This window comes from Caenorhabditis remanei, chromosome X (assembly GCF_010183535.1).
Source record: "Caenorhabditis remanei strain PX506 chromosome X, whole genome shotgun sequence".
NCBI classification, from domain to species: Eukaryota; Metazoa; Nematoda; class Chromadorea; order Rhabditida; family Rhabditidae; genus Caenorhabditis; species Caenorhabditis remanei.
The window spans coordinates 16,671,613-16,687,234 of NC_071333.1; the positions used below are offsets into that span (position 1 = coordinate 16,671,613).

Consider the following 15,622-nt stretch of genomic DNA (forward strand, 5'->3'; position numbering starts at 1 on the left):
CTTGGAATTGGGTACGTCAAAGTACCCAAAATTTTTTCAAATTTTGGAATAAAAACTGCCAGTTTTCTTTTCTAGCTACTTCAATAATCCCGAATTTGTTAGGCTGGGATGTACAAGTACTCTTTTTTTTTGATTTTCGATTTATGAAATTTTGTAGTGAGAAATTGGTTTTAAAAAAGTTCTGACCTGTTTCATATCCATAAGGACTTCCAGAAATATTTCACATTAAGCATTCGTAGACTTCTCACATTAATTTCAAACAATCCATACCATCCGCATTCCACATGCGATTCACCGAACACGGATTACTTTTTTCTGCAAATGCAACATCTGTTTCAAACTATTTCCAAATAACTGGTTGTCACGGATGAATGTTCTGTTTTTAATACTTTCCATCTTTTCAATCCTTTCAATATGACACAATATTTATTGCCCCCACCCCGTATTGAAATCTACCGTATATTTTTCATACCAAACAACAATTGATGCCAATGGATGAATACACCTCGAATTCGCATGATTTTTTGGGAATAGTTAGGCTCAATCATCTCAAAAGTACATTTTATGAATGTCGCTTTTCCGAGTGCTGCTCCTATTGGCCCAGCAATTATCTTCTAGACGGGGCACCCTAAAAACCCTTCTCAAAAACCACATACGCTTTTGGATGTTTTTTTTTCCTCCCAGTATTTTGTCGTTTCTCTTCAAAACATGGATTTTATTGTCCTTTTCTTTCCCTTTTCGCAGTCGAAATGAGGGGTCATTAAGTCGTCACGTTGATTCTGGAAAACGAGGAAAACCTTGAACATTTCTCATTGTAATGTTGTTTTTCTTCCATTTCAAAAACGAGGAGAATCGGAATCAAACTGAGTGGGGCCATGTGTTTCTGTTTCCGTTGCTCTCACCCGGGTTTTCTGTCGATTTGCTCCTCGAAATCTGATTCTCTTCGTCTCCCACCCCATTTTCTCTGATTTCGAACCTCAGAATTTATTGCTCTTTCTTCCATCTGATCGTTTATTTTGTTCCATCCGATCCCTTCAAATTTACGGATTGCGAAAGTGTTGAGAGTGTGACTCACAACAGGATAGAGAGAGAGGGAGACTTTGAAAAAACAAGTAAAGAGGCGGGATCCCGAGCGCCTCGGTGCGACAACAACAACAACACATCACAACGGCCCGAAGGTCGTTATATTTGGGAGGGAGGAGGGAGTGGGCGGGAAGTCAAGCCTCCCGGCCAAAAAGACTCAAAAACCGCAGCCGTTTCATTTCAGAAACAGTCGGGTCTTCCAAACCGGCGGTCTTCCTTTACTCCTCTCTTTTTCTTTCAGAGTAGTAAACTCTTAGCTGGTCTAGCTCCTTATCGTTTAGTGTCTAGTCTCCCTACAAGTATTCTCTAATAGTTTTAACTATTCTTGTACTACAGGTCTACACTTTTCTAGTAAGCGCCTTCGCATACCCAGTCACTGGTCTAGATCACATCCAATTCCCATTCCGGCTCATTTGATCTTTTTGTTTTCTTCTTTCTTCCGATAGCGCATCGAAAAAAGAAACGAAAAAAGAATAAGACCTCAAAGACCACAGTAATTTGGTTATTGTGAGACATCTAAGCTCTCTGACCCTTTGCCGACCAGTCGCATTCTCTTAATAGTATGCATATCTAAACAACAACAACATGAGGAGGAAGAAGACGACAATTTCAAAATAACACGCCAATCATCCGCCTCCCAGGCCCCGGCATGACTTGGGGCGGGGTGAGGGCACCGAAGACCAATTGTTTACTACGTCCTTTTTCTCAATATCTTGGGAGGATATCTTTATCTCGGGTCGTGTGGCCCCCCATGACTTGTCATTTCATTTTGTTGGCATCTGGCATAGGACATTTATTTTCTTCTCTTCTTGCCTGACTCTTGATCTTCTTACTCAACTAAACAAGAACTTCTTTCAGAATGGGCGAGATTTCATTGAACACGCGCTACCTTTCAACCAACCGTGGAGTCATCAAGATCCTCCAGATCATTGTCGGGTTCATCATCTGCTCCCTTCTCTGTTCCCAATGGTGAGTTGAAACTTCAGATGACAGGAACCTTCTATGAAACGATATATTCTTATTCCAGGTACGGAGGACGCTCTTGCTTCGGAGAAGGACGTCTTGGATTCTCGTCCGGACTTAACTTCGTCTGCGTTGTTGTCAACATCGTGCTCTTTGTCTTGAACTTCCTCAACATCAGAGCCTGGGGATTGGTAAGTTAACACTACCACCTATCGGAGCTAGACTCCGAACTTTCAATATTTCAGGAGAGAATCTACACCGTCATCTGCACCGTTCTCTTCCTCATCGCCTCAATCCTCATCGTCTGGTTCCTCATCGAAGTCAACTCTTCCCGTGGATGGCTCATCGCCAGTGCGGCTCTCATCATCGTTCAATTCTTCTTGTTCTTGTGGGATCTCAAGATTCTCCAAGGAGAATCCCCGAACTAGATCACTCACCATTTCCTGCCACCGGATTATGCTTTTCTACTGTATCTACCCCTTGAACATTCACATATTTTAATCATTCGCATTCATCTTGCATAATTGCCGAATTCAATATTCAACATTTCCCCTTTCTCGAACTTTTTGTCCATATTCAATGTCTATGACAGTATCATTTGTAATTTTTTGTAATGTTCGTTCGACCAAATAAATTCTGTAAAAAATGTACTCCAAGGTTCCAATGATCGGGGAAGGACAGAAGGAAAAAATAAATAACAAAAACAGTATTGTAGAATAGATTGTGTAAAAGACCAACAATCATCACCTATTCTGTTTTTCCATTCCGCCATTGCAGAAGTCACGTGGATTGCGAGTAGACAAACAACCCGTCTTTTCTCTTCTCTACTGACAACTGCCGACGTTGAAATAGTGGACGAAAAGAAGAGAGGTCATATATTGATTTCCTTCAGCCGCAAGAATTGTCTCGTGTTGTGAAAACGGCCTCGTGTTAGCCTCTCCGTTTCCGACACACTATCTCGCTGGTCCTCTTCACTTTCTTTTCCTCTCTTTCAAACTTGCCACTTACACGGACGGCAAGGAAAAACGTATTATTTTGTTTCACGCTATACATTTCGGATCATAAAATGGAAGGCCCATCAGGATGGAACGTAATGCCCGTCGAGGTTCTCGAAGATATTTTCAAGCATCTTCCAGCCAAAAATAAAGGACGTTGCTCACAAGTAAGTTATTATTTACTCAAATCGCTTTAAATATTGCTGCCTGGAAAAAAATGGTAATCAGAGATTCGCATTCCAATTTTATTTCTTAGGTGTGCCGCCAATGGAACGAAGGATTCAAATCCGATTTCTCTTGGCGTACATTCACCTTCAAAGACGGCGTTTTCGTTCGCCGCAAGTTCACCCAACACTCCGGTTGGCAATATCACATTGATCATTGGCGATTGAAGTAAGCGAGCGATCTCTGATGTTTTTTTCTTTGCGGTATTTCAGAAAGCTACTGTAAACAGTAACATGCGAGTGTTTTGTTGTTTCTTTCTCAAATGATATTTGCTGTTTGATGCTTAGACAGAAGTGTCAAATGAAGAAAATATAATAGTATTTCACATGTAGACAATGATATCAGAAAAATAGTTATTAAGGGACCGGAAATAGGAATTGTAGTGAAACAAAAACATTTCCAGAAATCTCATAACCAACAAGACCAAGGCTTGGAGAGTATTGAACGTGGAGCCAGTCAACAACATCTTCAACCTCTATGAATTCTTCAGAGTGTTGGCCAACTACTCCGAGCACTATGAGAAGTAGGGCACATCACAAAACTATACATTCATAGTTGTGATTTCAGATTCAGCGCAACGGAGAGACCAATCGGAAAAATCCACACGTTCAACTTCAAGTGGCACCTCCACGTTGACCAAAATGAGACTGGTGGTTTGATTGAGGATAAAGATGTCGGTACCGGCGGTCAAATTCTCGGAAGTCTCAACAACGTCCTGAAATACCTCCATGGACTCAAGTCGCTGAATTTGGTTGATCTTCAGCTCACTCATCAAGAAGCGGATGAATTCTTGGCGACTGTTAGTTACGATATTCTTAGATGTGGTCTAGCACTGCTAGACTCTAGCAGAGAGTAGTGTGATCCCAGGAACTCGGAGCATTGGCTGTGAAACATGTAGTGCAGTTCCATCACCTCCCGGGAATCACAACTCTACTAGGCTTCCGTAACAACATTAACTGGACAACTAGAAATCTTGCGTTTTATACTAGACTGTTTAAAAAAAAACTTCTCAACTTCAAATCTATGCCAAGCTTCTCTGGGATCACACTCTCCGGGATTTTCTTGTCATTCAGTGTTTTTATTTCATTTTTCATTATGCTGTTTTTCCAGCTATTGGAAAAGTTCCATGAGAAGTTGACCTACTTGAGTCTGCTAAACGTTACACTCTTTCCAAAGCCAATCCTTCAAGTTGGATGTTTTCTAAAGCTCCGTAAGCTGTTGGTGTCGCCGCAGATGTTGTGCACCGACACGCTTTCAGCGATCGCTTGCCTCGAGCATCTGGAGAATCTCTCCATTGTTCAGGTAACTCGCAACCATTTCTTGTCACCTCCCCCCTTGACCTGTACAACTGGCTACTGATTCCTTTGTGTTTCAGGATGAAAAGAGTAGCCAGTCGACGGATATAAGCCGGAATGCGTGGAACATGTTTGTCAAGCAGAACATGGATCGAACACGTGTCTGGCTTATCCTACGAGGTTGGCGGTTTTGCAACAAAAATATATTATTTGCGGGATCAAGGGGCTTGCAAATCAACTGTCTTGCTTGTTGTTTGGTATTTGGAAGTTTGAGCGTTTTCTATAGTTAATCTCAGTATTTTGGTCTTTGTTTGAAAGACAAAAAACAGACAGCATGAAAAAAACGAATTCAGGTTGTTTAGATTCGAATCTGTAGTAAAATTACTAATAAAAATAATTAGAACAATTGTCAATAATCCTGTTTTGAAGGAAAACCGAAAACATCGCTGATTATCCAGCCAGGTGCCCCAGTATACGGTATCAGAATGGAAAATAGTGCCGGACAGCTTACAATGGAGCTTGCTGAGCAGGTAGATTACAAAAACGGAATCCCAGAAATGTTTAATTAAATTTTCTTATCAGATTGCTAACTACTACTCCGGATCATTGCACCACTTCATACAGAGCGGTCTTGAGAGAATGAAACGAGGAAAGAAAATGGAGGAGAGAGTGGATTCAGCGCTTATTGAGATTGTCAGCAGGTAACGGATACTGCGGGGTGTCGAGGATGATCTCAAATACATTCAAAAAATTCTGGTCCCTCTAAGAAAACGTTTTGAAATGGAAGCATAACTTATCTTCTGTAGACAGACACCGTGGGTGGATCAGTTAAATTGAGCAACTAGGGGGATGACATGTTGATCCGTTCTTCGAAAACTTTTTGTTTATGGTTTTTATATTTGGCTTGTCTGATTTCACTCCTGAAGCAAATATCATGCAAATATCCAAAATCCGTGACTGACTCGCATATCAATTTATAAACAATCCGACTTATTCCTTACGCGTAGACATGTTACGTCTTCAATGGATTGAGAGTGAAACATGAAGATATAACGTTTGTCCTGAACGATCGCTCAATGATTTTTTATTCCAGATGTCCACTCCTAGAGAGAGTCGCCTGCCGTGAAAGACTGTCGTATGGTACTGCAGTCATACTGTCAGTGTATGCAGAAAGGAACGGATTCAAGGTGTATCTACGAAAAAACGCCTTGTTGAAAAGAGTGAGAGCTAAGAAGTGAATTACTTTTCTATAATCGTCTTTATTTTAGATTTGCTGGTGTCGCTTCGACATGGAGACTCATGGAATCCTGTTCAACTGGCTGAGAGAAATGTGCCGCACCGAGGAGCTTGTCACCGAGAGTTTGCAGTACAGTACCAACCAACCAATGGTGGTTTATGACGACAGATCGTATAAAGCTCTCAACTTGTGAATGCAGTTGTAATTATCAAATTATCAAGTATAAACGTCACAAATAGTTGTATATTCTTGAAAATTACTGTCATAGCTTTTCCCCTGAAATCCATGTATTTAAAACGTTCCAGTAACCAATGCATTCTTTGACTTCCTCTTTTATTTGTGCCTTTTCTTCTATTTCTTTCTGCCAAATGTAGATTTTTTAAAAACAACGTTTGGATATGTATATAAAGTAGTGTAGAAAACTACTTGAGGATTTTTTTGTTGTAAATATTCTTGATTTAAATTCCCTTTGGATTGTAATACAAAAATATAAAAGTGTTGTAAAAAACTTACTTAGTTTCAAAGATCTTGATTTCAGGCTTTTTCTGTGACGGCAGAAAAGCATCCTTTCAACTGAATTTCACCTGTTTAAACCTTTCTTTATGGAGTGCATTGGCACCAAGGAGCAATCAGAATCAATTATGCTGATATTGTGGGCATAGGTTGTGAGTTTATTATGTGACGACACTCTATAGGTTCCGGTGTTCATATTACTAAAATAGTGAGACAGGTGATTAAGATGTGAGCCACCGTGTGTTTAGATATAGTAATGTCTAAAAAGAATACAAAACAATATTATTTACACCCAACTAGTCTAATCAGGCACAAAAAAAGATAACTTAAAAATTTGAGGAACTAAATATTGAGTCACTGGTAATATATGATTCAGTTCCTTCATCAACTACAAACTTTCGCTACGTTTATTTTAGTAAGAGAGGGGATCTTAGAGATTGAGTAAGATCCTCTTGAGATAATAAGATTTGAGGGAAATTTATTATTGTGAGTATCTAGTTTGACTAGAGTGAAGAAAAATGGAAGAAAGTTGATTTTTTTTGGTCACCCGTCAAGATTTTTTATGACAGGTTCCCTGAATGGATGAGTTCAACTATGCTGTGCTTGACGATCTCAAAAGTGCTTTCCATACAAGATTATTGGTTTTAAGAGACCTACGTGCTTCTTCAATAAGACCCAAATCCACAAAAACGTAATAGTTTCTATGATGTACTTCCTCATAAAGAGCATTTCCCAAAACTTGCTTGCTCTATGCTCGTCCAACGGTATCAATAAGTGAATACGGCGCAAATCAGATCCTGGTTGTATTTTCGATCTCTCAGAGTCCAGTTATAATGAAATTGCAAAACAACTTGCTGCAACGCCTACTCTTTTTTAATCTGGTATTATGGAATTTAACCTGAATACTATGAATAATGTTATTTTTGTTGGTTATAGAAGACGGGTATTGAATTTGCGTATTCAGGGAATTATTGAACTTCAACACATCAGAGGATCAATTTCTGCAAAATTAACAATGCGGATGATTATTATTGTTGTCGTTAAGACATCCCCACAATTCAAAATCATTCGTAAATCATCAAACAATAGTAGTTCTGTTGGTTTTTGCTCTTCTTCAACAATTGGCTCTTCGAGTAGACTAATTGCTCTTGCATCCAAAAACAATGGAAAATTGTGGAAAAAAGAACGAAAAACTATTGGAAATGAAGAAAGAAAGTGACATAATTGTGAAAAACAGCTATACAACTTCCGATAGTTGAAAAGAGTCAGTGGGTGAATTGCTTTATAGAAACAAAGTGGGGAACGGAAGAAGAAAAAAATCGAAAACAAATAGTCAAAAAGGTTCCTGGCATTCTTAGTTTCCCACGGTACTACGTTTCATGTATTTTTCATTTTGAAATCATTATTACATCTTTCAAAATATGTTCAAAATACCCTACATCAAATTTAGGAAGTTTGACCTATTGAATATTTTACTGCTTTCCACGGATGAGTGAATTCATTTTATTTGATGTGCAAAGTGGACCTTTCAGACGTTATTTTCTAGAATTCCGCAAAAGTTGAAGTTCCTTATTGACTCAACTCATTTGCCCCTGCAGATTCACTTTTATCACATTTTTCCAACTTGACACTTTTTGGTTTCTTTTTTTTCCAATTTTAAATCTTTTGTGATTTGATTCTGGAATCTTCTTTAAGAAAATGATTCACTGAGCATTCGATGTCATACCGATAGATCACAAAAAAGTCACTAGCAAAAATCCTCCTCTCAGGCTTGTCTTTGGAAATCCAGATCAGCCGAAGCCTCGCCCCCTTCTGCCAGGATGTCTATATAGGGCGGTGCTTTCCCCCAGACCCTTCATTCTTTTTCGGCCCGCGACTCTCGCCGCTCCACGTGTTCAGTCTCCTTCGAGCTGAGTGCACGCCCATTTCTTGAGCTCTACCCCTTTTGCAATTAGTGGTTGTCACTTTCATTGCAAACGCTTCATACAGTTCAGAATGTCGTTCCAATTGTTGCTCGTTTTGGCGATATTCGTCGTTCCGGCTACTTCCAATATTCTCATGCCTCATAGTTTCTTCGCAACAAGGTCTGAGGCCATGTTGGAGAACCCAGCCAACTACCAGAACCTGGAAGAAAACATTGATAACGTCAATGAGATGACATCATCTAGATTCAGTTCTGGACCCAATGGAAATGTCGTGAACAACAATGGAAACAACAATCACTTGCAAACGTAAGTTATATCTTTCCATGAATAATTAATGTTGGGTTCAGTTCTTGAGTTTTCAATAACATGTTTCCCTAAATGATGATATTTCCAGTGAACACGCCCGCAACTGCTTTTTCACCCCCGTCCAATGCATGTTGCCGATGACCGACTCCCACAAAGATGTCCAGTCATTGCACGGTGTCTATTCCCCAACCGCCAACCACGTCCGCCGAAGCGTCGATACCATGCTAACATCTCCATGGGGCTACACGGATCTTATCAAACGCGGAGGCGACAACCGGTTCTATCAATGGCTCAGCAGATTCTAACTTGAAAATTGTTATTGAATCACCGGACCAGTCTTCAATAAACCTGTTATCGAGCTTACTGTTCCTGTTACGAATGAGTTGTGAGCACCAATAAACAGTTGAACTTGTTATTTGTTGTTTTCCCGAAAACTTAATATACTGTTGGCACGCAAACGTCCCTTTCTTTTCTACAATCAAAAAATGTATAGCTTTCTGGAATCATTCTGGAAACACTTCGTATCTTCCCCGAAATGCAAAACATATTACGTCCCCCAGATTGTGGGAATGTATACCAAGTATTTCGAAAATAGCTCAATCCCCCTACGCTTTTCTCGAAATTTTTCGAGGGATTTGGGGGATTAATCCAAAAATTTCGAGAAAAGCGTAGGGGGATTGAGCTATTTTCGAAATACTTGGTATACATTCCCACAATCTGGGGGACGTAATATGTTTTGCATTTCGGGGAAGATACGAAGTGTTTCCAGAATGATTCCAGAAAGCTATACATTTTTTGATTGTAGAAAAGAAAGGGACGTTTGCGTGCCAACAGTATATTAAGTTTTCGGGAAAACAACAAATAACAAGTTCAACTGTTTATTGGTGGTTGACTCAGAAACAAAAAAGTTCGAGTAGCCTCCGGCGAGATGAAAATAGAACTAGTGAATGAAACTGTGGTCATGAATTCAAAACAACCATTCCGAAATAACAAAACTGCTCAAAATGCACCGAGTACTTCCTTTTTTTACGTCCTTCAAACCGAAAAGAGCTGGGTGATTCAGAACTGGACACATGCCTTCATTTTGTATTCTTCAACTACCAACTACGCATACCAAGAAGTGGATGTTAGAAATAATTGAATTTTGTTATCGAGAAATTTCTTCAGTTGAAGTGCTGGTGGTGCCACATTTTGAACTTATGGTAGATCTCTTCATTCCCCATGGTTCAAAATACAAGAGGTTTCTAAAAATGCTTCGGACAAGACTGCGTCATCTAGCAGCCTTCAGATTCAAATAACTCCTTGTATGATGTCACGTCAATTTCAGCAAAATACGAGGATGACCCAAGAAAAAGCGATTTTCAAAGATTATTGAGAACTTGGTGGTCTCCACGAGAATAAGCCGTCTGAACTTCGGATCAAGCTAGGAAACTATTACATCACCATGTTCAGTAGAAGTTTGGTAGTTGTAGTTTTTTCAGAGGCAGTGAATGGCACAGCTTATGTCACTGCATAGGACACTGTTGAGAAATTTTTAAAATTTTCACTGGTAATGAATTTCTGACAACTAGGATCACAGATCTTATCTCAATTTAAATTTGCAGTCCGAAATTGTAATACTGTCCTTGGCGTTCCACTAAAAAGACACTACCCATTCAAAATGACGTTGATAATTAACTATGTCTGTTTCCACGGATAAAATTTGTTTGGCTCAGATTTTCGAACGGGGTTTCCAGTTTTTAAAAAATTTATATATCCGCGTTTTAGTAAATTCTGTTTCAACAAATCCAGCCAAATCCATTTCACATACTTTCCCGTAAAGTTATTTTTTTCATCCATGCTTGTAGTACTCAGCTTTTTCTCACTGATTTTTTTTGCTTATTTACAGATTATACCACATTACTACAATTTTCATGTGTTGTTGTCTAAGCCCCGCTTGTAAGCCAGCTGGATGGGATAAAAACTAAAAAGTTAGAAATGACGACTATTATTTTTTGTTTTCTCGAAAAGAAAACAATATCCTTGCAAATAATGTCTGTGTTTTTGATTTTCATCTGTATTTTCATAGAAAAGCATTGTGAAAAGTCGGCGTGTGCGTAAGGAACAGATGATCGGACTGTCTGGAAATTATTGTTGTGATTTCCGGAACTATTTTTTTGCTATTCCATTCAAAAATTGAAAAACCCTGATTTTCAAAGCCAAAACCAAATTCTATCCAAAATTAGCGTGGGCTACCCAATTTTTTGTTTTCCTTCCCTGTTGTAAATACAAATTTCACAGTTGTGGAGCAATTAGTAACACGTGTTGTTTATTGTAGACAACAAATCATAATCCCAAATTTCTGGCCAAGTACAAATGCATTATTCTGTCTGTGAGACCTCTTATTCATCGGTTCAATTGAAAACTAGTCATTTCAAAGTCACGTCATTTTCAACGATGACTATTAAATTATAGAAAAAGTCGAAACCTCACGAAGAACACATTTATAACGAAGCAGAATTCAGTTTAATTTGTTATTGATGAGATGGTAGCTGCAACTGGGCAAAAAGAAGCAGTAAACGAAAAAAGACTTCCAGCGAAATAAGGCGATTGTATTAAATTCTTTGAATGTAGAATACTTTGTGTTCTTGCAAACCTATACTTTCATGGGATAATACTCGCGGGCGTTTCCCACGAATATGAGATGTAAAAAAACTTTTTTCGGAATCAGAATCGGAATAACATGTACTCAGAATACGTGACTTCTCTGGGAACAAGGAAGTGGGATGGGAGCAAAAATCTGGAAAAGCGGGGGATATGATTGGAGAGTGTCAATGAACAGATCTATATTTTAGTTGATTATTCATTTGTCATCGTTGCTGTTAGATAAACCTTCTCAACATATAAAAAGCACGAATAGCATTCTCTACTTATCCACGATCAGGCTGAGAGCATGGGGTGTCTATGTATCACCAGACTGCATCAAACTTCTTGACATCCTTTCCATATGACAATCATTATCGGAATCTGCATGCTGACCAACGACTGACATGTGTAGGAGGTGATTACTGGGTTACGGTAGTTTCAGGTGAACATCGTTCTACTCAACTTTGTCGGAATAGTTGAACAAATTTGTAAAAATCAAATTTATCAAATTTCGGCGCCGCTCGAAAAGTCCGGACCGAACCGAGCTGAGAACTTGCTTGGCCAAGAAAATTTCCCGGTTTTTTGCCAACTTTTTTTGAATTTTTTAAATTTTTACATAACAAAATAACATTTCTTGCTGCATAAATAGATTTCGATTGACTTCTGAAGTATAGTCAAAGGTTAAGTTAAGTTGAAAATTTTTTTGAATTTAAAACCCCGGCCGGACATTCCGAATTTGTCCCGGCCCGTGACAAGTTTGGGAAAAACAACTAACATGTAAGCTAAACAACTTTTCATTGAATTAAGTGGTAGTGACCCGCACGGATTTTAGTGAAGATTTAGTGAAGCTGTAAAAAACGAATACCTGAAAACAAAACTTTTGTTTTTACAAACATAATCTTGTTTCTTGTTTGAAAACTTTTCCTTTAGATATTCATCCTGTAATAAAAAACAAGACAAGAAACATCAATAAAAACTTTTATTCAGATTCATAAATTTTACATATATACAAGAATAACAACCGTTTTAGTTATTTATAAACACCAGTAAATCATAATACAAGTAATCAAAATTAACGTCCTACTTCCTGGAGCCGAAAAAAGCAGGCTTGCTATTCGTGATTAGAAGTTTTGAGTAGATTTCATTGAGAGAGCGGTCTTCGAACACACGCAACATTGGTTGTAGTTTTGAACTTCTGGGGAAATTGCCAAGAAGACATTGGGCTGGTGAGAAAAAACAATTCCGTTCAAAGTTGTAGTCACTGAAAATGAAAATTCATTAGTATTTGATTTTCAAAAAAATCGAATGAAACTTACTGTCTGATTGGATGATGAACTCTGTGAGGATGCGGCAACCGTGCAGCTGAAGACAAGAAAATGATACTGAGCAACACAATTAATTGATTCATCATGAATATATTATTTTTATGTTCAATACACTCACACTTCCACTCTTTTATATGGGGGACCTGAATGGGGAGGAGCAAGAATATTCTCATTCAGAAATCTCTTCCCCATTGTGGTAATTTGTTTTCTGATGAGTCTTATCTGGAGATGATCCACGCCTTTCCGAATTTTCAAATTTTGCTTCTGATCAAATAATTTAACGATTTCACTGTCTGGTACAAAGATGAATGGTTGCAGATTTCGCATTTCGCCAAGTAAAAAAATTTGAAATCACATGGTGAAAAAGAACTAATCAATTAAAGAGCGAATACTATAAAAATGGTAAGTCCGTATCTGAACAGGAAAAGGGGATTTTAACATTACTTGATAAGTTTACGGATACTTTATTTTAGCCCTCAAGGGATATAGGGATTAGTCAAAATTTGTATCCGTTGGGATAACTGGGATTCTGAAAAAAAGTAGAATGTAGCGGTTCTGGGAAAAATGAGACACGAAGGATGAGTATCTTATTTTAGTACAAAAATATATGAAATGGGGCATTGAACATTTTAGGACTCTTGAAGGAAAACATTTCAACATTACCACCTACAGTAATCAAATTATTGCAACTAATAGTTTAACATAAATACATAACTAGGATTTTGGTATGCTCTGAAGCTCTCTACTTGTTTACCAACAGTTACCACTGGCCAGATGTTTTCGAAAAGTTATTTTTATTTGTGATTTCTGATGATAGTGAAAGTTGGATAAATAAATATTACCGACTGCCACGGAACATCTTACATTCAGCCGGACTTTCAAAATCATATCAACCAAACACCGCATTCAATGATGTTTATGTTTGTTTTCAAACCCGGGAAGCATGGCACAGACGTCTCAAGATTATTCAGTTGACAAGGAACGACTGCTTGCAAAAGAATTGAACCTTGAAAACAAACTCCAAAAGATGTTCCAAAATCACATCACACAAAATGAAAGTTCACTTGATCCAACTGATTCATTCTATTTTCAATCCGTTTAAACTCTGAAAATCTACTTCCAATATATCAAAAATAATCCTGTTGTGAAGTGCATCATTTTAATGATTGGAAATAGAGAACTGATGATGTTATCTTAGATGGCAACAAAAATGATTTTACTGTACCGGAGGCAAATGTTCAATCATCAACCCCCTCGTATTAGCAAAAGAAGTGAATCGTCATATGTTTGATAGCAATAAGAATAAATTCGAAAAGCGTGGTTTATCCCGGATAAAACGGAAAAGTAAATTCAGCATTGGGAAATCACAAAGTTTCTGAATGAACACTTTTGCTCCGCCTTCCAGAAAGGCATATATATAAAAGACCACATTGGACTTCTTGAACTATATATCAAAATGAATTTTCTGATCACTATCTTCATGTTGGTTACACTATCATCTGCTACACTGCTCATACACCCTCACCGGACTCATCCTATAACACAGTAAGTTACAATTTTTGAATTTTCACAAAATGACCAACCATTTCCTTTCAGTGACTACAAATTCGAACGCAACTGTTTCTTCTCTCCTGCTCAGTGTCTCCTCGGAAATTTTCCACAAAGTTCGAAATTGCAACCAATGTTGCGTGTGTTTGAAGACAAATCGTTGAGCAAAATATACTCCAGACTGCTGTTATCCAACAACAAGCCTTCTTTTTTTGGATACAAGAAATAGTAATAATTGTTTCGTTTTTATTGATCGGGTTTTGGTATTAATGCGAGGTCTTGTTTATTTCTACCACGTTTATCAAATTTCATTTCAAATAAAACTTTTGTAAATGTTAATCTTTGCGTTTGACAAAATGATAAGAGAATTTTTAAAAAACTGGGCCCATTGAGAAAATTTTGGTTGGTAGAGGAATAAAACCACCAAAGCTTAAAATGACACGATTAGAACAAGAATTAATTCCACAAGACGTTAACAGTAATATTCGCAATTACTGTTTTGTCCGGCTGACTTATTCCAGTATTCCAGTAATTTTGAAAGATCAGTATTCAGAATCAAGTTCTTTGGAACGTGAAATGCTCACCAGGATAGGGGAAAACTTCCACTGGAAACATTTATGTGGCTCTTACTAGAATTCGTCACCAACCAAGAATCAAACAACTGATTAAATCTCTAATAATAGTTTAGAGTAAGTGTCAAACATCAAGCTTACAGTAAGCCAGGGTATTTTAAATGTCTTGCGTATTGCTGAAAGTCACATAGCATGACTGGAAAATGGGGTCTAACATCACTGCTCATTCACCGCCTACCGCTTCTATTATTAGCCTAGTGTGAAAGAGGATTCCCCCGATTGACAGACATTAAAGTATGTCTCCTCGAATTGCAGATATTTCAGACAGATTATGGAAAATGAACTGTTGGTCTTGATAGTCTGAGAAATCAGATTATTATTTTTCACGAATGACGTCCCAAAAAGGTGAGTGCCGGACTACACGCTGTCACTTGCAGACGTTCTTAGTAATAACTTTACAGAGAGACTGGACCTTATTGGAACTGACACTAATAATAACTTTTCAGACTAAAATGGGTCTGGATACTTTTGAAATGCTTATTAACTGAAATAAGACACTAAAACCTAATAAAAACGCAAAATTTCTCCAAGCAGGCACACATGAGTTTGAAACCAAACCTGCAGACGCAATTTGTTTATAATTGGCTGGTATTACTGTATTCTAGAGGAGCACAAGGCCAACATAATGAATAAACTATTTTTTTTTATGTTGCATGACTCCTGAGCTTGATCCTGATCTTCAAAGGTATCCAAATAAATAGGCAGAAAATGCTAACTGCTTATTTGAGAATTCCTTTAATTATATGTTTTCCGTTTTGTTAGACAAGAAATTTTTCGAGATAGATACTGGATCCAGTCGATTTCTCTGAAATATAAAATCTGACTAACGTTGGCATTGTTTCATTAATTGAGACACATAGAAATGGGCACAAAGAGATCGAATAAATAAACACAGAGATCAAGAAAAACGGAAAAGAGATCGATATTAGTGATCATTCAAAATCTACAAT

The 15,622-nt window shown here is 37.9% G+C and overlaps 3 protein-coding genes across 3 annotated transcripts; all 3 read left to right on the plus strand.

Annotated features, from left to right (window-relative positions):
* Positions 1-1,942: 1,942 nt before the first annotated feature.
* GCK72_025353 (uncharacterized protein) lies at positions 1,943-2,474 on the plus strand (the record flags this gene model as incomplete). The annotated part of the gene is made up of 3 exons (XM_003103637.2): positions 1,943-2,052; positions 2,111-2,237; positions 2,292-2,474. The coding sequence occupies 3 exons, from the start codon at positions 1,943-1,945 to the stop codon at positions 2,472-2,474; spliced, it is 420 nt and encodes a 139-aa protein (XP_003103685.2).
* Positions 2,475-3,112: 638 nt separating this feature from the next.
* On the plus strand, positions 3,113-5,991 carry GCK72_025354 (uncharacterized protein; the record flags this gene model as incomplete). Its single annotated transcript, XM_003103550.2, has 10 exons — positions 3,113-3,208; positions 3,298-3,434; positions 3,670-3,789; positions 3,834-4,065; positions 4,377-4,568; positions 4,642-4,741; positions 4,991-5,091; positions 5,144-5,262; positions 5,655-5,781; positions 5,830-5,991. 10 exons carry the CDS (start codon positions 3,113-3,115, stop codon positions 5,989-5,991), a joined length of 1,386 nt encoding a protein of 461 aa, XP_003103598.2.
* Positions 5,992-8,306: 2,315 nt separating this feature from the next.
* GCK72_025355 (uncharacterized protein) lies at positions 8,307-8,847 on the plus strand (the record flags this gene model as incomplete). The annotated part of the gene is made up of 2 exons (XM_003103650.1): positions 8,307-8,542; positions 8,631-8,847. The coding sequence occupies 2 exons, from the start codon at positions 8,307-8,309 to the stop codon at positions 8,845-8,847; spliced, it is 453 nt and encodes a 150-aa protein (XP_003103698.1).
* Positions 8,848-15,622: the final 6,775 nt, after the last annotated feature.